This window comes from Ambystoma mexicanum, chromosome 2q (assembly GCF_040938575.1).
Source record: "Ambystoma mexicanum isolate Mex_15411 chromosome 2q, UKY_AmexF1_1, whole genome shotgun sequence".
NCBI classification, from domain to species: domain Eukaryota; kingdom Metazoa; phylum Chordata; class Amphibia; order Caudata; family Ambystomatidae; genus Ambystoma; species Ambystoma mexicanum.
Window position 1 is genome coordinate 96,470,014 of NC_090924.1, and position 23,326 is coordinate 96,493,339.

Sequence of the window (23,326 nt, forward strand, 5' to 3'; positions counted from 1 at the left end):
AGACCACAAATGTAAGCTCTGGGGCATTTAAAATACTATTATTTGATAAACCTTTGACGTCTTCCTTGTTTTCATCCATGCTTTCCGAACAGGAGTTTCATTCTGTCACACGATTGTAACTAATGTCTGCTCATCCCAATACGATAAGACCTTGGCTTCTTGGGGCTGATCCAGCCTCACCTTTCTGATATTCACTTCTGTAATTCAATAGTTTTTTCAACTGCGACACACTTGAAAAGGCCTTCCTTCTCTGGTGCAGCTTCTGCTATAACACGTAGTGGAAAAATCCATTCTTTACTTATTCCTATATATGTATACGTTGGCACTCGCCGCAATCTATTCACTACATAGCTAGCCTCAAGAATACTTTGTCTGCTTGCTTTTCTTTGCATCTGTACACGTGTAAAATAACCTGATATCTTCATCATTTCTGTAGCATACGTTTCTTCATTTCGGGCCCGAGATTTCTCTTATGTTTAATACTTTCTTGATGCTTTATAAACTATCTTCACTTTCGTGTCTCTGCATCTCTTCTAGGTGCATCAGTTTTACTTCGCATGACATCACCAATCTGCTTTTTTGCTCTCTTTTCATGCTTCTTCTGGGTTTTTATTCAAATGGCCATCATACTCTCTTGTATGTCGGTATGGCTTTCTCAATGGGAACTTTTCTTCCAGGATTCTCCTTGGTATTGGTATTTTCACTGGTACTGCACGTGTTTTAAAGTCTGGTTCCCAACATATAGGCAATATGGGCGAGATGCTTGAGGTGGGTGTACTTGGCTCCTTCTCTACAGCAGGGTCCTAGTTTGCTAAAATACATTGTGGAACCTCCAGATTCTATACCCACTTATATATATGTTGGTGGCACCGCCTGCAGTCTATTCATTACATATAGCCAGCCTCATGATTACTTGGTCTACTTGCGTTACAGCATCTGTATAATTGCAAAATGTCTTGCCTTTTCTTCAGTGCTCTCTGCACGTGCAATCTTCATTATGCTCCCGAAATGTTACTCGATTCTTTACTTGGTCATCAGAATCTATAAGGTTTATATACTCTCTTCTTTGTCGTTTCTTCTGGGTGCATCATTTCTGCTTCATTGTAACATCACCAGTCTTCTCTTTCATTCATCCTCACCCTTCTTCCGGAACGTCCTTTAGAAGACCGTCATTTCTCCGTAGATACATCATATAGGGTTTTCTCAATGGATACCTTGTTTCAAGAACTCTTCGCGGTATAGGTACCATTACTGGCGTTGCTCATGTCACAATTGCCAGTTTCCAACATATAGGCAGAATGGGGCGGGGCTTTCAGTAGAGGCCATTGGCTCCTCCTCTACACTCTCCCTAACACAGCTTTGCACGAGACATTACTGATTACTGATACACAAAATTACACATTTTCCAATCATTCTCTGTCACACTCTCATTTAACAAATCCATCACTCTATTCTTAAATGAGATTTGTTTTCTTCACAAACCCCCCCAAAATGTTATGTAGTATGTGATTGCATTGCAACCCAATCATGCCAATTACATCATAATGGTTACCCCCAAAAGTTGAAACGAGTCTTTGATTGCTAAACATTCTTGGAATCCCTGAAGACAGGTGGGGAGGGTACTGAAGGTGAGGAGGCAATTCGCCAGGTAGATGGTTTGTGTTATGGAGGGAGGTAGGAACACTATATAGAGGGATTACTTTGTGGGAGGGAGGGTGGGAGGGCGGAAGGAAGGAAGGAAGGAAGGAAGGAAGGAAGGAAGGAAGGAAGGAAGGAAGGAAGGAAGGAAGGAAGGAAGGAAGGAAGGAAGGAAGGAAGGAAGGAAGGAAGGAGGGAGGGAGGGAGGGAGGGAGGGAGGGAGGGAGGGAGGGAAAGGAAGGGAGGGAGGGAGGTAGGTGGAGGGCAGTGCAATGCATGGGCAACTTCAAATGTTGAGATGTTTCGGCTTCACAGTGCCTCGGAGCCCTCACTCGCCTCATTGCTCTGAAGTGAGGATGTCTGCAAATTATAGATTACCGAGCACCGCCTGAAAATTCAGCAGGGGAACCCGTCGCAATGTGCCCTCACAAATACTTTATTAACCCCAGACGTCATCATCAGCAATGTAGTTGAGTGAAAAGTTCATTAATTTGCATTATGGTACGTTTAGTCTTACACTCAAGGTGGGTCAAATACAGCTACAGTTATATATATATATATATATATATATATATATATATATATATATATATATACACTCTTTGCTGAACATTTCTCTACACAGAGACATCTTCTTTTGCCAGAATGGCTTATGTGATTGGACAATTTGTTCAAGTAATTCCTATCAGAGTATTCTTGCAAGACAATAATGAACTCACGTTTCTCCAAATTAGAGCTGAGATGGTATGCGCTCAAGAGTCGAATGTGCAACTTATGCGAAAATCCCGAAATCGCCAATTAAGTGAAGAGTATGATCCTGGGCAAATAATTTTATCGCGCACTTACTGTCCGATGAAAATGGAAGTCCCTTGAATGAATTGAGTTCACAATGCATGCTATTAAAAAAAAATAGGCGTCACTAGCACTGTTACTCCATATATTATATAAGTAGTAGTGACCATTCTTTTGCTACACACCACAAACTCATTTGATTTTTGCCTCACACATGGCAACTTCTAGAAATTCAACTTTCCATGGTGCCCTCGAGTATGAAAGACTTGTGCCGCTCCCATACCTTTCACTTGCATTGAGGTGTCTTCTGCATATGCACAGCACGGATCCTGAGCTTGGTTAGCTGCAGTGGACTCCGCAAATCCTGCCAGACCCGTGTTGCAGGGTTTATGTTGTGGGTGCTGAGAGCAGAACACCAGGCAGTGAGTTTGAGTTGCAGGGTAGACAGGGTGCCAGAAAGGTGGGGACGTGTTGTGGGAGCTAGATCACCACATGGTGAATTGTGCTGGGGGAGTCCGTGCACCAGTTAGGGGCAGTGGTCGAAGTGTATGAAAAGAAGTAGTGGAGCTATGTACCCTGCCGGTTTTCCCCGCTACCCACAAACCCCTTCTCTGCACCCCTCCCACACACAATCCAAACCCCCAAACAAACACACCTGTTATTTAAGGGAATGTTCGGTGCAGTGCACTGAAGTGCAAGCTTCAACTTCTTCCTACACTTTTATTTTAAAACTATACCGTTCCCGAACGGTTTCTTTTTAAAATAAAAGTATAAGAACAGTGAAACTTAAAAATAAAAAGTATAGGAGCACCGCTCCCGATCGCTCCCGCCCACTTCGACCTGTGGTTAGGGGAGCGGACTCTTGAACGGGCCACAAAATGGCGGAGAGTTCAACTGTGTAGTGCAACTCCGGAGCACCGGGACGCTGGCTTGCTCAAGAAGCAAACAAGAGCCTTTTTTGCTATGTTTAGGCACATATTTCCGTGCTTATTCACAAATGGGCCCCATATTTTATCTATGCCTTCAAAGGATACGTCTTCTCATATCTCAGTGCAAACATCACACATTATGTAATGGGGAGAATACAAAGTGCGTATTAATCTCATTTCGGTACATCCCTCGGGTAACTACAACAACCGTGTGGTGTGCATCTGTCACCACTCATGCCCACATTTTCACGTGCTCATCCATGTGCATGGCAAGGATTGTAACTCGCCCAATTCCAGTACTTTGTGGTGCCTCTAGGGCAGATGTTGGAAGCAGGAAGCAGGCAGATCTCCTTCTGTAGGGTGGATGGTTTATGCCCCTGCCACAGGAAGCAAAAAAGAGCTGTGTCTAATTTAGAGAAAAAACAAAATGGGGGCGGATTTGGGAGGGGACATGAAGGGTTTTAAGAGTATGGATAATTTTTTCCAGCCTAACCAACCAGTCAGAAAGAGTGTAGGTAATTTGAATATTTGTATAGAGACGAGTTCTAAGATGGATATAAGCATACACTGGTTTGGAAATTAACCGCAACCTATGCACTTATCTGCTAGGGGTGCATATGTTTGGATGTTGCACGGAACCGAAATGAAAGTCGTTTCTCTGATATCCTTGTCTATACATGCACAAAGAATAATTTGGTTCCTATCATCGCCTACCCTTCATTAATCATTTAGTACACATTGATATAATTCAAAATATACTGATCAGTGTCCAAATTCTCTTCATTATTTTGTTTTTAATTGCTGTTTATGGCAATAGGCCATTGAATTCAGTAATCATGAACGTATGTGAGCTAACACGTGTTTAGAACCAAGCTCTTCTTCAGGGCTCATTGTCGGTCATTTGTTCCTGATAGTAACTAATTAGTTCCATTTCAGAATCAAAAACGTGAATGAATCAGTCAATTGGTGTTTCTAACAAAAACGTGCCATAGTAAATCAATGCTGCTAGCGAGACACCCCGATTCTCGATCATATCGCTGCCTCAGCCACTGAGACAGCAGTGTTTTTCTTACAAGCACCACTTGCCCCGGCTGATCCTATATGCATACACCGATATACACTACTGCACCCTCAGTATGGTGGCGTAATTCCTTAATGGCCCATGTGATGAAAATGCATGTCTCCTAATACCCGTTTCGGTCCACACATCGGGGGATGCCTCTGTCACTGATGCTCTCATTCTATTTTTAAGAATAAAAAACACAGCTCTCTACCATTTCGATGTCTGCATTTTTTGTCTGGTTGTGCTGCCGTCAGCAACCACTGAAAAGGCTTTAGGAAACACGAACCTTACAACGTGACTTTTACCCACACAGTGATATAGAGTGGGATGGAGAGAGAGGGAAAGAGAGAGAGAGAGAGAGAGAAGAGCAGAGAGAGCGTGCTAGATCGACATACGATATGCCAGCTGTGTCTACATAATTGATGTTTCACCCTATGAAAAGACATATCCTAATGTTGAGTCTACTAACAAAATTAGCATGGAGCACACAACAACTGTTCAGCTATGACAGGGATCTGCAACGTGTGGCTCTTCAGATGTTTATGACTACAAATTCCATGATCCCTCCACACTGACTACACTGGCTATGGCTGAAGGGAGTTGTAGTCTAAAACACCTGGAAAGCCAAAGGTTGCAGACTCCTGAGATAGGACAAATCTTCTCTCATAACCATAGACATGCCGGTCTTCCTGGCTGCCTTGATCTACCGCCACTCTTCCCATCAATCACTTTATTTCCAATCACTCCTCACCTGCATCAGTTACTGCCCACCATGTGCCTCATCGTGCTTTCGCCCTTGACTTTGATAGAATTTGTGTAGCTCTTTTTCGCAAAGCACTGCAGACAAGTAACACCAATTGTTACAGAAGGCGCAAAATACAAAATGAAGCAATCCCGTCATAAAGGCAATCCAAGCGCAATTGGGAGGAAGAAAGTAGGAGAGATACGAGAAGAAAGTGAAACAGAGAGTGAGTGGACCGAGGGCATGGAGGAGTTAGTGAATTCCAGTGTTTCGGAGCTATGAGTGAGAAAGACTGGAAAGAGTGGGAAAAGGAAGCCCTTAGAGCGAGTCGAGACTGGGTGATAGGCGAGTGTGGGGAGAAGTTGAACGAAGAGACAATTGGCGTTGTAAAGATACTTTGGAGGGGGAAGAGGAGTGAGAGAGCAATATCACGGAACTAAGAACACAAAACTCAAGACAACACCAAGGAGCAAATGAGCATCTTAGTAGCCGGAAACGTATGCACCTTGATCTTTCGTATGTTGGCAAATTGGAAATGGCAATGGCAGTCAAGACGGGAAATGTGTGAAGAAGGAGAATGTGAGTGTTGAGAATTGAAATCCCAAGACTACAGGCGGAGCCAGAGACAGGAAGAAAAGAGGTAAGTGTAAGACGATAGAGTATGGGGAAGGACAAGCATACGACTTGAGAAGCAGATCAAGGAGTATATGGAGCGATGAAAGTTTAACATGACAAGCAGAAGCAAAGAAGATGAAGACATCAAGTAGAGCAGTATAAGTTTCCTGTGAGTGATAAAAGCCCATGGGAGAGTCGGAAGAATAGAGTTAGTAATCAGGGAACAGGAGAGTTAATAGTAAGATGCTTACTCAAAATGTTTGTAAAGGGAAGAAAGAAGAAACATTAGGGAATAGATTGCTGACAGACAGTGCACGATAGTGGCTTATTTAAAGGACTGGGGGATGATTCCAGACAAAGAAAGGGCTAAGCAATGGGGCTTCGCCTTCCACCATTAGACCTTTTAATGTGTTGTGTTGCAAAGTATTCCCATGCAAAAAGGCTGGCAAATTCCATAGGACTCCATTATTAATAGTATGGTCACAGTGTAATGTGCAGAACGTCTTTCCTTTTTGTGTCAAGACACAAAAAACGTAAAGAGCGAAGGTGATTTATACTTGGTTTTACGCTTCTCTCCTACACTACACCTTGCAAATGTTTCCAATTGTATGCAGGATAATGACCAGCACCTATGTGCCAACATTGGTGGTTGTCTACATGCCATTACCGTATTCTACAAAATTCCCTACTAAAACTGTTGTTGTAGGCTAATTGCTCAGGGACGTCATTTAGGGGTCGCCAGAGGTCGCAACTGCGACCTCTGAGGTCTCCCTTGCGACCTCTGTGGTCTCCCTTGCGACCTCTACAAAAACAACTTTTTAAAAAAAATATATATATTTTTTAATTCAAGTTCCTGGGCTGTGGCCAGCACCATGTGGCTCTTTACTTCTGGAGTGGCTGGCTTTCTTGTTTAGGCCCCTTAAAAAAATAAGAAAAATAAGAACAGGAGTGCCACAAGTCTAACACTTTCAGCACTTACCCTAAATAAGAGAGAATAGAAATACCAAATAATGTGTCTTTCTGGAATTCTATACAATAATTGCTAGATTCATTAAAGGTTTATTTTGGGCACACTTCAGAGTGTGAGTCACTGATTTAGTCTGTTCTTAAATGCCTCAACTCAGCCTTTCATCCTTCTGAGGTCGATAAATGAGTACCAACACAGGTTGGGTGATATTGGGTGTATATTTTTTCTCTTTTAAGCGCTTAAGCGTAAGTGCTATATAATAACACATCATTATCATTTGATCATGGACGTCTGCTAGCATTTACAGTAATTTGATAACATGGGCCTATACACACTGATCTATGATACATATGGCAATCCATTCTTGTATGAAATGTACATAACATTATAGTGATATCGTAACCATATTTTTTGTAGCGTACAATGCTATGTGATGCCACTTCCTGTTTTGTCAACTGGTGAAAGGTCGTGTTCCATCGCTCCCCACTATATCATTTCGGGGAGGGGTCAAATGACATCACTTCCTGTGATGTCATCAGGGGGTCAAGGGTCATGTGATGTCACTTCTGCTACCCCTGGCATTTTGGTGAAATGACGTCGCTGTAATTGCTGCATGTGGAATACTATTGCGGGAATACTGATCGGGCAGGTCATAATTACGGTCATATTATATTTTATGGCAGTATTTCTTCATCTAAGGGGTTGCAAGCAGTAAGGCGCCTCCAACCAGTGATATTGCAGCTGTAATATCAGCACTGCAGAGACCCAGGAGAGTGGATTTTATTTCCAGGGGGTGCGGGGGGATGGGGTACTTTCATTGTCTGTGAGAGACATCATTTTTTCACTGGTGGCAATTGCCAAATACTGGTTTCCGCTCTAAATAAGTCAATGAGAGAATAAGAAAATACATCCAGTCTTTGATGCTGTCTGCGTAGAACATTATTGTATGTATGGAGTTTAAATTATTCCTGTCCTCCACTTCCTTTAATCGAGGAGGTTGTTAGAAAGAAGATGCAAAGCTGTATTCCCTTATTTAGTTCCGAATCCTGCCTAACCCTGGAAATGTGTCTGGTACAGCTCCTCAGCGCAGAGACTCCTTCCCAGGGGTTTCCATGGGAAAGGGCACCTTGGATTCTGCTTCATGCAGACCTGAGGCCGTTAAGGCTACCGGCTCTCAAGCTGAGGGGCCCAGTGTCTCTGCCGGGTGTTACATCGACTGACCCAAGGCCGGCAAGTCTACTGACTCCCAATCCGAGGGGTCCAGGTGCTCTTCCGGGCGGTGCCCGGGGGGGCGGTGAAGCTCATTCTCCTCTTCGGCCCCAGTGGGCAAGGGATTATCGTGTTCTACTTCCAAGAGTCAGTCCAAAGCAAGATCCAACACGACTACCAGCTCAGTAGCTAAGGGCACCGAGCCTACCGGAGCCACCTCTGATTTCGTGGTACAGGGCAGTTTGACTATCGGCTAGTTAGCTGAGGGCTCTGCGCCTACCAAGCCATCTCTGAGGTCAACATTTCTGATTCAGGTTCAAGGGCCAAGGAGTGTCCTTCCAGGTCTGAGCCAGCACCGGGCTAGGGGCACTTGTGCCCTACCATGCGGGGTTGGTGCAAAGCACCAAAATGGCACACAAGCACGTGGATGAGCCTGCTAGGGTGGTGGCCATCTTGGATTGGGATTCAGGCCTCCCTGGTTCTTTCGCCTACAGAGGGACCATGCAAGAATGTTCCAGTCCCCTTCCCTTGGGAAGCAGCAGTGGACTTTACTTTACAGGTGGTTGGTCTCTGCAGGGTTACATCTACCCCTCGCAGCCTTATGCTACACGGCCCAAGCGTCTAGATAATTCGAGCAGGAAAGGAGGCCCAGCCCTGCATAGGGCCATGCCCCTCACATTCCAGCGGCTTGGGAGGACTGCTTCTTTGAGCGCTTCCTCACACTCAGGCGCTCTCTGAAGATGACGGGAATCCTCAAAGGGGGTAGTAAAAGAGGTAATGCCACTGGTCGTTCCTCCTAGGCCTCTGCCTATGAACCCTCCTCCAGTTCCTCCAGTGCTACCAGTGCTGCTGCAGGTCTTTCTGACACAGGCCCTGCCGGTACTTCACATCTCTCCTCCTCCTCCTGTACCACCAGTGCCTCCTCAGCAGAAGTCAATGGATCCACAGCTATCTTCAGATACGGATCACAGGGTAGTGCTCCCCGGCTCTGGTGTCTCAGGACCCGGATTCCACTCCATCTGAAAAAAAGGGGGTGGGGCCATAATGGCAATGATTATACCCAGGACGAAGAGCCTGTACATGCGTTTCATGACCGCCTTCAGGGCCCTGTGGAGTTCTGGGGGTTCCTCAGCCAGAGGAACCCCTCCTGGAGTCCAGAGTGCTAGCAGAGGCTTTGGTCAGGCATGCCACGAGCCGCTCGGGCATTCAATTCCAGACGGATGTCCTGCAGTTGGTGAGAAAGGTCTGGGAGAAGCCTGTGGCCAATGCCTAGATGAACAACAAATTAGACAGCCGGTTCAGGTTTTTGGATGGGGAGCCAGTCCTCATAGCCTCCCACCCCAACCCCACTCTTTAGTAGTGGATGCAGTATCCTTGAATTCTACAAAATCGTCTTTGTCCTCCTCTGCAGGGTCCGCCTCAAGTTGTCTATTCAAAGAGGACAAAGCCTTTTTGTCTTTTGCAAGCATTGCTATCTTAACTCTGGGCAGCATTTGCGTCAGGTAAACACCAATGTCACCCTAGCTGCAGTGAACCAGAAGCTGTGGTGAGAACTGGTGGAGTTCCTGCCTGACCTCCCTCTGGAGATGCAAGCTTCCTCTATGCCTGGGCATTTGCGCAGGACCTCATGGAGTCTTTGGTCTCCCACATCGATACAGCCAGCATGGCGCTGTGCCTGGGGGTCGAGATGAGTTAGACCGCAAAATGCATGCCACTGATGTGCAAAAGAGAATCCTGATTTTCCTTTTGAGGGGTCAGATATTTTTCATTCATCCACCAATGTCGAGCTGACAAAGAAAAAGACCTCCACTCAGACCGCCAGGTCCTTGGCCATCCTGATGAAACCAGGGCACAAGTCCTTCCCTCAGTCCTGGGCAAGACAGACTTCTAACCCTGCGTTTCAACGGGTTTCGAGACCATGGGGAACGCAGGCCTGACAGGTCACTCCATGACACAGGAGGAAACAGCAGAGGACTTTGCACAGTTTTTTTCCACTCCCCCTCCTCCGCTCCTGCCTCAGGTGCCAAATAGCAGTGATGTAACCATCAGGGAACAAAGCTCGCCTTTGGGGGTCTGGCGGGTGCTCTTTCAGGAGAGCAGAAAGTGTTGTTTTAAGAGTCCTTGGATTCTTTCGATAATCTCCAGAGGATTCAGCCTTCCTCTTCCTTTTCCTCTGCCGTTTTCTCGTCCTTTGCTTCAGATAGGGTACCTACCCTTTTACAGGAGATCCTTTCTCTTTTGGAGATGTAGGCAGTGGAGCTGGTTCCTCAGTCAGACAGGGGCTCTCGCTTCTACTCCAGCATTTTTGCAGTACCCAAAAACAACCAGGCTGGCCAGAGGCTAGTCATGGACCCGTCATTTCTCAACCTGTCTATACCGCTCTAACACTTCAAGATTATTACTCCTGTGCACAAAGCCAAGTCTCTATGCGCAGGAGACTGAATGTGTTATAGACCTCTAGCATGCATACCTTCATGCCCCATATACCAGCCACATTGGACATTTCTGAAGTTCACAATTATGTCGTACCACTTCCAATATGAGGTGCTGACATACGGCTCTTCTGCCTGGAGGGCCATCACTTATACCCTTATCTGGATGACTGGCTGGTCAGGGCCAGTACACCAGAGGAGGAAAGGCACTACTACCAATGACTGGTGGATGTTCTTCACCAGCTGGGCCTTCCCTAAACCGGTGGAAGTCGCAGCTGACTCTTGCCCAGGATCTGCTGTTCCTTGGAGTGCCCTGGGAAATGGTGGCACATCGGTTGTTCCCCACCCCGAGAGGCTCCTCTCCCTCCGCAAAGCGATAGGGCACTTTCTGATTGACTTGTCCACATCATCATGGTTTTTGCAGCACCTTCTGGGACTGGTGGCATCTTGCATACTCACCGGTCAGCATGCCCGCCTCAAGATGAGGTGCCTCCAACTCCACCTGGGGGCCAATTGGGACCAGTTAATGGGGTCTCAGTCGGACAGGATCCCAATCCCAATCCCCCTCATCTTCCTCCTGGATCTTTGCTGGTGGCTGATGGACTACAATGCGGCAATGGGAGCCCCTTTACCTAGCCGGAGCCCACTTTGGTGACGATGATGGTTGGCAAGCTACTCTCGAGGGCTAATCTCTTAATGGAGCATGGTCCAGGTTGGTAGCCCTATGGCATACCAATCTGCTCAAACACAGGGCTGTGGGCTGGGCACTCAAGGGTTTTCTGCCTCTCATCAGGGACGTAGGGGTTCTGGTGTCAGGACTGACAACTCCATTGAAATGCTTTACCTGAAGAAGAAGGGTGGCACCCGTTCACCCCTTCTGTGCATGGAGGTGGGGGCAATCTGGGAAAGGGCCCTCACGGGAGGGATCTGGATTCCCTCAGTCCATCTCCTGGGGGACAGCAATGCGGAAGTGGACCAGCTCAGCCGCTTGGGGTTAAACACCTATGAATGGGAGTTACACATTAACTCATTGTTGCCCCCGTTCCAGAGATGGGGGTTTCCTGATCTGGACTTATTTGCATCTCCTCTGAATTCCAAGTGCCCTGGTTTGCATCTTGGGCAGGTCGGGGTCAGGGGTCTCTGGGGGGCATGTTTCAGCTCTGCTGGCATGACTGAAGGTGCTATGCATTTCCTCCTCCACCATTGCTCCAGTGGACCATCCGCAATTTCCAGATGTCAGTGGGCTACAGCCTCATCCTAATCACCCCGCACTGGCCATCAAAGGCATAGTTCTAGAATCTGCTAAAGTTGTGCTCCCAGAGACCGATCCATCTTTCGATCCCCAGCAGGGGCTTCTTGATGCAGCAGAGCAGACAGTGGTGCACCCAGACCCGGCCAGGCTGGCCCTAGCGGCATGGTTACTGACCAGCTGGGACTCCAGCATGGTCAGTTCTCCAAGGACAACTGGGTCATCATTCAGGACGCCAGTATGCTGGCTACAAGGGCTCAGTACAAGAGTAAGTGGACAAGATTTTGCCACTGTGCTCGCGACCAGGGGATTGACCCCCTCGCCTGCTCCTGAATAATGTGCTGGCTTTTGCTGCACATCTGGCTCAGGTCAACACCTGACGCACCTATCTGGCGGCCTTCTAACCTACAAGAATTCCCAGAGCACATTTCTTCAGTGGCCAACCGGGTAGTGAAGGCCCACCGCAAGGGGTTGTGTAGGCTTTTTCCTCCGGTGCACAGGCCCTACCCGGTCTGGGACCTTATTGTGATTGTGGCGGACTTGCAGCACAAGCCCTTTGAGATGATGATCTTGATGGACATCCAACTGGTGACACTAAATACTGTATTTTTGGGAGCGCTCACTTCAGCACCCAGGGTCAGCATGCTGCAGGCTTTGTCATCTTGCAAGCCCTTCACCACGTTCGACAATGACAAGGTCATCTTGCGCACTACTCCTAATATTTTGCCCAAGGTGGGCACTCCATTCCATTTGAATCAGGATATCTGCCTGTCAGTGTTCTCCCGAACCCACAATCAGACGCCAAAAGGGTGTTGCATTCCTTGGACCTCAAGAAAGTCCTCAAGTTTTACCTCTCTCAGGCAAAATCCTTCAGGAAGTCTGAGGCATTGGTCATCACGTTTGGGGGCACGTGTCCCGACACCCAGGCTTCCAAAGGTTCTATCGACCGTTGTATGATCCAGGCAGCTTTGGAGGCATATACAGCCATGGTCAAACCGTTTCCGGAGGGAATTTATGCCCAGGCAGCTACAGCTAAGGCTACGGCCGTCACGTTTCAGAGACATGCTTCTTGGGATATCATCAGCAGGGCGGCTACTCTGGCCACTCCGTCAGCTTTCTGTAATCACTATTCCCTGGATACCAGCTCCAGGTGCGATGGCACACAAGCACGTGGATGAGCCTGCTAGTTTGGTCAGGCGGTTCTGAAGAACCTTTTTGCTTCACCCTATATTTGAGGCAGGTTGTCACAGCTCCACCCTATGGTCTTGTTCCATGGAATCCCCCACAAGGATGGAGGAAAGGGTACAAGATGTATGAGTAATTAAAGTTACTCACTGTAGTGACGACAGTACTCATAGTCCTTAGTCCCCTTTCCTCCATACGTCCCACCCACCTTCCCCTGCTTGTATGCCAGGGGCTATGGTATTAAGTGTAGCCAGGTATCTAAGCATCAAATGTGTTAAAAAGGGGACTAAGGTGAGGCACCGTAGGGTGGGTCTTTGGAGGGCATTCCCACATCCGGGGCTCTGCCCCTGTGCGCTGTGCTACATTTAAAGTGGAAGCTAAATGTTTTGCTGCTAAATGTTACAGTACCATCCCGTGTTGGGGGACACCCACAAGGATGGAGGAAAGGGGACTAAGGACTATGACTGCTCTAGTCACTGCTGTGCATAACATTAATTATCGCTATAAAGTGATTACAAAATCTTCTGAACCCGTTTAGAAAAAGCTTGTCCAGCATTACTCGTGAAGAGTCTTTCCAATGAGACCAGACGGCCCTTCAGGTATGGGTAGCATCTAAAGATCATCATCTTTCGGGAAAAATAACCAAATCTTTGCATTATTCTTTTTAGAACAATATCATTGCCCAAAAAAGGAAGAATTCTTTTACACTATTCTGATAACATTGGGCTTGTTTCACAATATTGGGACACCGTTGTTTTTCCTGGTACATTATTAGGGATTTATTATTCTTGGAAGTATGTTATTCTGTTCCTGAATTTCATCCTGGAACTGTATTCTCGGGCTCTAGTCCTTCAATATCAGAATTCTGGGCTGTTATTCTTTCTGGTGCAGTATTCCAGTTTTTTTTCTCCACCTACCACAGTATTCTGGGTGCCTTGTTTCTCCTTCTGTGGGGTCACTTGTACATATTGGGCCTCATTCCGAGTATGGCGGTAAGGGATAGCGGCCACCGCTAACGAGAGCGGTGGCGGTAATCCCTTACCGCCATACTCCGAGTTCCCTTAGCGCCATGGTGCTTTTAACACCTGCTTTTAGCAGGCATTAAATACCATGGCGCTAAGGGACCTTGATGTTAATTACGCCACCGTAATTTACGGTGGCGTAATTGACGCCTTCCCCACTCCCATTATGCCCTATGGGGCAAGAATGGGAATGGGGAAGGGTAAATGGGGATTGGGGAATTACCGCCCCGCCAACCTTGGAATGGGGCGGTAATTCCGCCAACCACCAAGGCGCTGCCGGTCCGGGTACGGCGTCAACCAAGGCGTTAATAGCGCCATTGGTTAGCGCCGTACTCGGAATGAGGCCCATTGTTTTTCTAAATTAAGTGCGGCAATATATATAATCTGATTGAGCAGTGTTCTGGAAGCACTGTTCTACCTAGCACAATATAATGGGAGCATCATTTCACATTATTTCAGTAGGCAAAATCCACCCCTGTGTGTTTTCCGCACAAAGGGTTACTTTGTTATGCTTCTTAGCACACTTTTTTTGTTAACCATCCAATGGCACTCTATTAAGCTAAGTGCTCTTGTAGACAGCGTATTACTGTTCAAATAATGTATACTGGCACTGTTTGGAGTATATCCTCATTACATCAGGTTTTTGGGGTGCTTTTTACTACTTGCGCTAATGGATTGTCATTTTTGCCCTTGGCACAATTTTCTAATGCTTTATATATTCACCAAGTGATCAGGGCGAACCCGGAGATACAAAAGACCCAACAATTTAATGATGATTAAAACATGTACAGTACATGTTACATTTAATGCATGTTAGTGGTTATCACAGGTAAGTGAACCCACATTCCAAACAGAAAAATACAGTGAAATCATGTAATCATAGTTCCACTTAGTATACATTTAGAGTACAAAGCATCTCATCAGTAATCCACTTGTTGTTTTGAGGTGAATTGTATTAATATTGCTTTAGACAACATAAACCTAGTGCCCAGTGTGTCTAATAAAACTGCGTGGTATATGGAAAGTCGACAACTGTGTTTCAACCTTTCATCCTACCCTGATGGCTGTGAATAAGACGGCCTTCATCAGGCCAGGGAATTGTGATCGTCGGGGCTCAGGCGAGCTTTCCTGTGATGGCGTTCTACAAAACAAAAGAAATGTGCTAAGTGCAGGTCTGTTTCCGAGATTTTAATATAATCATCATCGGAGGAGTTTGCCATAATTCAGTCCTACCCGATCACAGAAGGGACAATTGGAAGGAAAGCAGGTTTATTGACACTACTTGAGCGTAGGACCTTAGATGCCAACGGTGTGAGTATTCCCACACATACCAGGAATTGTTTGTTAAACATGGTGACTAATACTTAGGAGCCACAGAAGCAGGACACCTCCAAAGTCCACATTAAAAGACTCATTTACAGAGTGTTTTCCAATGGAGTTTTGCCATTATAAAAAGCTTCTGTGAATTAGGCTCTAAACCTCCCCATTTATTGCAGCGGTGGAGTGAATTGTTCGCTGCAAGATGTGAGAATTATGATTGATGCTTGAGGGGTGAAATGATGGTAGCCCGTCAATGGGGTGGTGCATTAACACTGTTGTTTACCACGCCACCCATCTGCAGCCAGATGCTCAATCTGGCGGGTGAGCCCAAATTGGAGAGCTGTACCAAATTTACTTTTACATATGTCTATATATGTGCTTGTTTCTTGAATAGCTCCATTGACTCTGCAAACCACCATAGGGTCAGAGTAGCAGGGAATGAGGGAGGAATTGGAAAGAGGGACTGGATGAGTCGGAAGAGAAATCAGTGGACCGGAAATGAGTCTGTGAGCACAATGGTAGAGGCACTTCCCACGAGAGGACCCTCTCCCTCTTCTCTCAATCATTATGGTGACAGCCCCTCCAAACGCTCTGACTTTTCCATTCACGTCGAAAGATCAGAGGTAAATTAGAGGAAGTGCTGCGGCCTCTGTCACCTTCATGCCTCCTGGATTCCAGAGCCAGGAAAACATTCAGGGGTGCAAGGACCCCAAGCTGCAGTGCTGTGTTGAGACCAAAACCTCGATGGAGGGGATGAGAATTGTAACGGTGTCCATGTTTGTGAACAGCTCTTTGACGTTCGTTGACTCTAGAAATGAAGAGATTTTTGGACATATGCTCGCGGTTACTGTAGCAATAGAGACTGGCCTTCTTTTGGAGCGGGTATCTTTCGTTTTTTTGATCAAAGGAAGCAACCAGTACACTGCTAGGGCAAATGGTGAGAGCCGGATGTGGGTCGGTTCAGGTGGCATTCATCCTGGTTCTTAAAACTGCACGTTTGACGAAGGAAGAGAAGTATGGATGGGCAAGGGTTGAGGATGTGACTCTTACCGCAAATGATGCAAGGTTGAAGGCAACAAATCATGTGCTTATATATTTCATTGAATGGGAGGGTTATACAGTGCTCACGCTCACCTATGTGTCCTGCTGTCAGCCTTAAATTCTCTTTCATTTCCATGAAATGCATAACTAAAAAGTCACTTTCAAAAAATGATTTTAAGCTGCACGTTTGCCTGGGAGTAAGGCGGCATTGTTCGTATGTGTATCCTTAATCTTTGTTAAAGTAATTATATTTATGTTGTAACAATGTGACAATATTCTGTATTTCAAGAGATTATTGAATAAAGTATGCTGCTATTCTGTGATACCTAAAATGGAAGACCTTGGAACCGAGGCTGTAGTGGTGACTAGCATCATTGACAGGGACATGTGTGTACAGCTTTTTTAGTGTGTACTGCAATGCCTGAATAGTGCTTACGAAACGTTAAAATTCTGACCAATCTCCTTTGAGAAACATCAGCCCGTTTCATGGCCAGATTCTTTAGGAAGAAGCAGGATTAAGGGCAACCTGTAATATTTCTCTGTTTTTTTGGTCGAACAGCAAATGGAGGAGATGTGGCGGGAAATGCGCTGGATGATGGACGCACTGCAGCATGCGAGGTACAAACAGCCAGCGTGCGGTGTTCCTCTCACCTGGTTCATCGATGAATCCAGTGAGGTATTGCTGAAGGAGAAGCCACAGTCCACCTCCTCCCAACTGGACTACCTTCCATCGCCTACTCCATCTCCGGAAACCAGCCGAAAGCTGAACTCTGGTAAGGGAGTTTGGGTGGATACGCGTTTTCTTGCACCGGCAGGACAGCCCTTGTCCTTTACGTGATAAACCAAAACATATCTACTACAGAAGCTTAGAGATAATGCCCATACTGTGCTTCAATACTGCCATAGGCCATTCTCATTAATACACCGCCCTTATCTACTTGCTCCTCCCACACTTTTCCCTGAACTTGCTTTCAGCTCTTACTGTTCCATACACAACTAATTTGCATCTTGGTCTCTTCCATTTTTCTTCTTCTCTTTTCCAATGATACGATGTCATTACCTGCTCAGCCTCCCAGCATCTTCTAGTCTCAGGTACAAGTCATGAACGCTTGTCTGTAGACCAACACTCCGTCTCCATGTCCTCCTTCTACTCCTTTGTACATTTCATTCCTCATCTTCCAGTCCACCCCATCGACTTCATGCATTTTTATTCCCAATCCTTTGTATATATATATATTTTTTGTGCAGCACTTGAAATTAAATATGCACCCAAAATGCAAACTATAATAAGAGCAGTCCTAGACCCACAAAAATAGTAGAGTGGGACAATGTATTCCTGGCTAATTGTATTTCTTTACTGATTTCTGTTGTATAACATACTGCATTGTGAGCAAGCAACTTTAAAATCCCGAGAGCAAGACAGGCAAACAACAGCAAACCTTTCAGAGCACATGGGGCCAATATCCTCTCAACGAGCAACATCTTGCAGGATACTGGAAAATATTACCTATGCATGCAATAAGTAAAGCCTGGGAATGTTATATGAGTGCATTTGTACAATTTGAGCAATAGCCGGGGCAAGTGCCCATCTATTAGTTCAGGAAAGGGTTGAAGGGCTTGCAAGGGTATATGTGGAAGGATCTGGAAAACAATAGAGCTTTTGGGGACTTCCTGCATTTCAGGTGGTTTCATGCAGTTTGTAGATCCTCAGGAAGGTAATTCGAGAGCACTGGGCCCATGGCGATAAGCACAGGTGTTGCTAGGTCTGGAAAAGATCAGGGGCTAAGCTAATGTCGGGACTGGCGGGACTCGGGGATAGCTCGCCTTCTGGTTGTAGCACCTGAGCTTCTATCCAGGGATACAACCAAAAGACACAGGGCTATAGCCCCCTCAGCCCCCCCTACCAACGCCTCTGGTGAGAAGTCTTCTCCCACCTCTTTCATTCTTGTGGAACTTGCTATGCCAGCTGTTTTTGGATGATTGGCAGACCACGGCTGGGATATAAGGGTTCAATATTTAAGATCGATATTTAGGCACTGTCTCTTTAAGGTCTATGTGGGTGGTGCATAACACCCTGAAGCGATCCTCTTTTCCATAGGGCGCCAGAGAAGGGATTTCACAACCCATGTTATGGTCACTTGGGTCTGTAAGCATAAGAAATATTAGGAGAAATCTTAGGCGGAAAAAAAGATAGAACTCTACAAAATATGGTAATGCATAAGGGCCATGTCTGGAAAATTATTCCAGCATTTCACAATTCTCTGTGAAATTCCATGAACAGATTTCAGATGTAGGCTACATTTAGGATGAGTACCAATAATAATAGAAAACTGTCTAGGAACAACACTGATGATGACTTTAACAAATCCATAGTTAACTTCAGATGAGAATGGGTTTCAAAATAGTTGATTTTAGCAAAGAGTTCTGATACCAGGCAAAGCTATTATGACGTTTACTAACAACAGACCTTGTCCTTTTTTTAAATTTAGATTCACACGGAATATCAGATGAAGAAGGTTCCTCTGAGGTTTTCTTGGCCACTGACAGTGACTATGACTCCAGTCGCGCCCAAAGTCCCAAGGAACTGGACCTTGTTTACTCTTCAGGGCCTGATGGTGGCAGAAGAAATCTACGCAGCTTGAGAGACAGCACACCTGATGTCCTGCAGACCCATGAAGCAAAGACGCCTCAGGATCATCAGCGACAACCAGAGCTGTACGACAGTGACTTTGTTCTTCCCAGTCGCCAGATCGAGCTGCTCCGAATCACAGAAAAGCGGCAAGCTTATTGTGTTCGCACCAGCAGCCTGGATTTTCCCAAGCAGTCCTTTATGATTTCGCGAAAGTCGTGCCCAGGCTCTGTCGACAGTTCACCAACAGAGAACCGAATGACGAGCCACTGCAGTTCAATGGGACTCAGGACCAGTTCTTCGTTTAGCCCCGATCATTCCCCACCAGATGACGGCTCCGTGCCAGTCTTTCGAACACACTCTGTTGAATGGACTCACGTCTTTCAGGAACCAGTGGACTCAGCTGGGCACTTAAACAGGGGAAAGAAGAATGCCTCTGTAACTTTGCGGGTTTTTCCGCAATATGAAACTGGACTCTCTAAAGAGACAAGTGTCAAGGTACTGTAACGCTAACTCCAAAAGGTACTATGGTGCTCTGAAATTCATCACCAAGGTGTACATTTACCAAACGCACTACCAATCCCTCTTTGGAGACCAAGGTTTAGATCTCGGTAGTAAGCATGTTGTTTTTAATATACTATGATATAATGCAGCTCAGCACTGCGGTATACTAGCAATCAAGTATTAAAAACCACCCAATTTAAAGATGCTGTAAAAAATATTTTCCACGTTTGTTTACTTTATATGGACAATTAAAACAAAGGGACAACATCTCATCACAAAGCCAACATACAAATGATATCATAAGGAGAGCACTTAAACTACCACAAATCTCCAGCATGCATGTCACATTCTGATGGCCTGAAACACATAAACATAGGAACATGTGATGCTGCATCGCTCTGGTCTGTTCTGTAATAGTGTGTTTTGCTAAAACCTCTCCGCTGATGTCTCCATGCCATGCCTCTGCGTTGACCGACATGGCGCTGATACAGCAGTAACACAGCGACTTCTCCTGGTCTCCCTATTTCTTCTTACTGGCTCTGCCTGTCGTTTTGGTTCCTTTGAGATTCTCACAACACCTCAAGCACCAAAGTTGGGTTTCCACACCTCTGTGCAAGTCTCTTTCCCAGAGTTCAAGAGTCTGAATGAAACGATACATCTGTCAGCAGGTACAATTATCTGAAACTAAATATTGTGTTTGTTTGTGTCGAATTGCCCTAACTATGATACAATTCAGCAATATTCACAAATGGGGTGAGCTCTGCCCACACATTACCATGCTACGGGGTCTAGATTCTAGGGGATCATTTTCACTGATATGTCGGCACAGCAATCCTTTACTCCCTTAGCTAGGTGTGTGCATTAGTAGGACTCGATATAGTACCAAAGAAGTTAGTACATACAACATTTTAAAGTAAGTAAAGGAGAATAGTAGAGGAATGGTTCCATAGAGACAAATCGATAGCTATAGGGAGAAATATTATCTTCAATTTTCATTAGAGGTGCAGAGCTATACAAAATATTAGTCAACACACTGTCCATACCTAAATCAAACTGCAAATGCAAATCAACTTTCATTCTAGCCCAATAGAAATGATAGCCTTCAATCAGCTTTGAGGTAAATTGTAAACATTAATGAATGAAAGGAGTTTACAAACTGTTCACTTAAATTGTTACCAAATTTCAAAACAACAAAATCTGAAAGGACTATTAAGTATAATAGTTACAAAATGGCATAATTGCTTTCCCTAAATTCGTAAATATAAGATTTTCGAATGTTACACGTTTTGGTATCTACAAACATTGCATTAAGCAAGCTACATTTATTTTCAAAGCAAGCCACTCGGTTAGGCCATTCATCTTAAATCTTCTCAAAACTCACGGTTCTGTAAACTTTCTCCCTTTGCGGAACAACTGTTGTGGGATCTTCAACTTTCTGGGCCTGTGTGCTTAACAATGCTGTTGTCTTCGCAGAGATAAAATGAAGGCAATGGGAAGGCTTCAAAGAAGTGCGTGTGCCAGCCAACCACCAATATAGATTTCCTAAACCACAACCAGCCACATAACAATAGTTGCAATTCTGTTTCTCACTCTCATTAAAGGTCCCTTACTTTACGGCCTCGCCCAAGCACATGTTGCCTTGATCCCTTGCTCCTGAAACATCTTGGATGGTTGCATTTGATTGGGTTATTACATGTATCAAGATGTGAAGGAGTCACAGGCCAAATATGCAAGGGGGATTGGCAGCTAGAAATCGTTCTATCGGTTGCCAAATTAAACGGTTCTAATTCCTGCATAGAAACTGCTTATCTTAATCCTATGAACCACGTCTGCTTAATTTACTCATCTTGGGGTAGTTCAGCGTTCCAAAAATATATACACAACTTCTTGATAAAAGAAAACCCTGTCCTTGAGTATTCAGTGTATTATTGTCCTTTACGATTTTCAATTTTCTCTGCATCACCTCTATCTGAATATTTTTTTTTAAAGGATGTTAATGTATGCTCTTTATGTAGCTGAGAAAGCCATTCAAATAATGTGTTCTATACAAATTACCGATACCATGAGATGCTGGTGGGTGGCCTTATCATAGTTTATTGATCAGACAGGATTTCCGGTTTCTGCCCCCTCCCTGTTAGATAATAAACCATTGCAGATTATAGTGTTAGAGAAACATGACAATATATGTTTGGATGCTGCCATGCCTGCCATGTTCTGATCTGTTCTTGCCCAGTATACCCTATATGTTTCAGGGTAGTGATGTGTACAATCTGTTAACATGTTTTTAGGATATTGGTAGGAATTGTACTGCGCAGAGCTGTCATTTGCATACTCTGCAGGCGCTCTGGTAGATCTGGAAGAGAGTGGATGGGTTTGGTTAGTTGGAATTAAAGGGAAAGGCAGCGTTGCAGTGCTTTGTTTTGAGGCTGTAGATCAGACCTACCATGAGCTCTGTGTGCTTATCGGCTTTCTAGGTGTGAAGCTGTAGGAGGCATCAAAGGCTTTGTGTCCCGATGGGCAGCCTCGCGTTTGTAGTGTGGGTGTTTTTAGCCTGAGGCTGAGTGCACCAGTTGTAGTTAGAGTTGTTCATTTACAATGTTTGAAGTCTGGGGAAAGGCTCTTTTTTAAAAGCCGTTTACGAGTGGCTGGTTTCAGGTTGCATGCGATGAGTAAGGTGGAGCACAATTAATTAAGAATACAGGAAGCAAATTGATGAGAATTGTTAGTATGGCAATTTAGAGATTCCTATTGTTTATTATTCTTATTCCAAGCATTACCTGTGAACCTGGCCACTTCTTTTACTTTCAAGTTTTAACAAAATACTTTCTACTTTCATAGAAAATACAGAACCTCTTAGAATTGTTTGGGAAAAAAAAAAAAGGTGAAACATTAGAAATTCAGGGTGAATGACCCCGCTCAGATTTGTTGCACTCTAATCAACACCGTTTACACAAACTACTCAATTTAGGATCATATACTCTATACATTTTACAGCTGGTGATTGGTGCAAAGATCAGGTTGGGTTTCCAGCAAGACCAATCATTTGAAAGCACTACAGAAACCCCAAGAACACTGCCCACCTTTTGACTTACCCTCAAGTAATTGCAATTCATATTTGTTCGTTCTAAAAACTTGCTGCTAGACCATACATGCTAAATACCATTTTGGCTCAGTAATGTAATACTTTTGAATATGGAAAGGAGGTTGGGTAACAGGAGCATTAAGTGATGCTACTCCTGTCTTGATTGTATTCACTCTGTAGCTGCATACAGCAGTGCGTTCTTGTATAATGTGATTGCCTCGGTCAAAACGTGTATTTTTGTTTTGATAAAGAGTGCAAAGTCATAGGTTTCCTGGTGATACTCCCTGCTACATAATGTTCCGGATCAAGTGACTTGGCTTGAGTTTACCAGCCAAATAGATGTAAGTTGTAAGCGCAAATACATTAGGTCAATGGATGTCTAGTATCTCTGTTTATGCCAGTGGCAACTCGGACTGAGTTTAAGACACTCTGCGTCGTCCATCGGGCTGTGCATAATGTTGGCCCTGAATACCTAAAAGGGAAGATAGAGCAGTACTGCCCAGCCAAACAACTATGCTCTGTGTCGTGCTTACTTCTTAAGATCCCTAAATACCAGCGGAAGCGACTGGGTGGCCATTCCTTCTGAGTCCCGCCCCCAGGTTTATGGAATGCACTCCCACTATCTTTAAGAGCCGTTGACTAGTAGCTCCCTTTTCGAAGAGCTTTAAAAACCCACTTGTTCTAACTCAGTTCTATTTAGCGCCTAGATGCCTTTGGGCCTTAGTTTCTGCAGTAATAATAATGGCGTCCATTTAAAGTACCGAATTCAAAAGGATCAAATGCCATTGGAAGGTTTACAATGAATCTTAACCTCTGGCACAGCTCTGGGCAACCCTCCGGACCATTGTTCTTCGCCTGCCAAGCCATTACAGAAAGGGGAAAGACTATATGCAAACCAGGCTTGTTC

General features: G+C 45.1%; 1 protein-coding gene across 8 annotated transcripts in view; it reads left to right on the forward strand.

Annotated features, from left to right (window-relative positions):
• Positions 1–23,326, forward strand: part of LOC138569187 (ankyrin repeat and fibronectin type-III domain-containing protein 1-like) — a 2,784,778-nt gene that overhangs the window by 2,732,154 nt on the left and 29,298 nt on the right. For 5 of the 8 annotated variants that reach the window (XM_069646931.1, XM_069646929.1, XM_069646935.1 and 2 more), the window contains 3 exons: positions 16,764–16,977; positions 17,273–17,296; positions 18,694–19,331. In XM_069646931.1, coding sequence (XP_069503032.1) covers positions 16,764–16,977; positions 17,273–17,296; positions 18,694–19,331 — 876 coding nt within the window. Of the gene's footprint in view, positions 1–16,763; positions 16,978–17,272; positions 17,297–18,693; positions 20,006–23,326 lie in introns of all 8 variants that reach the window. The other 3 variants (XR_011303172.1, XM_069646932.1, XM_069646930.1) reach the window with 3 other exon arrangements.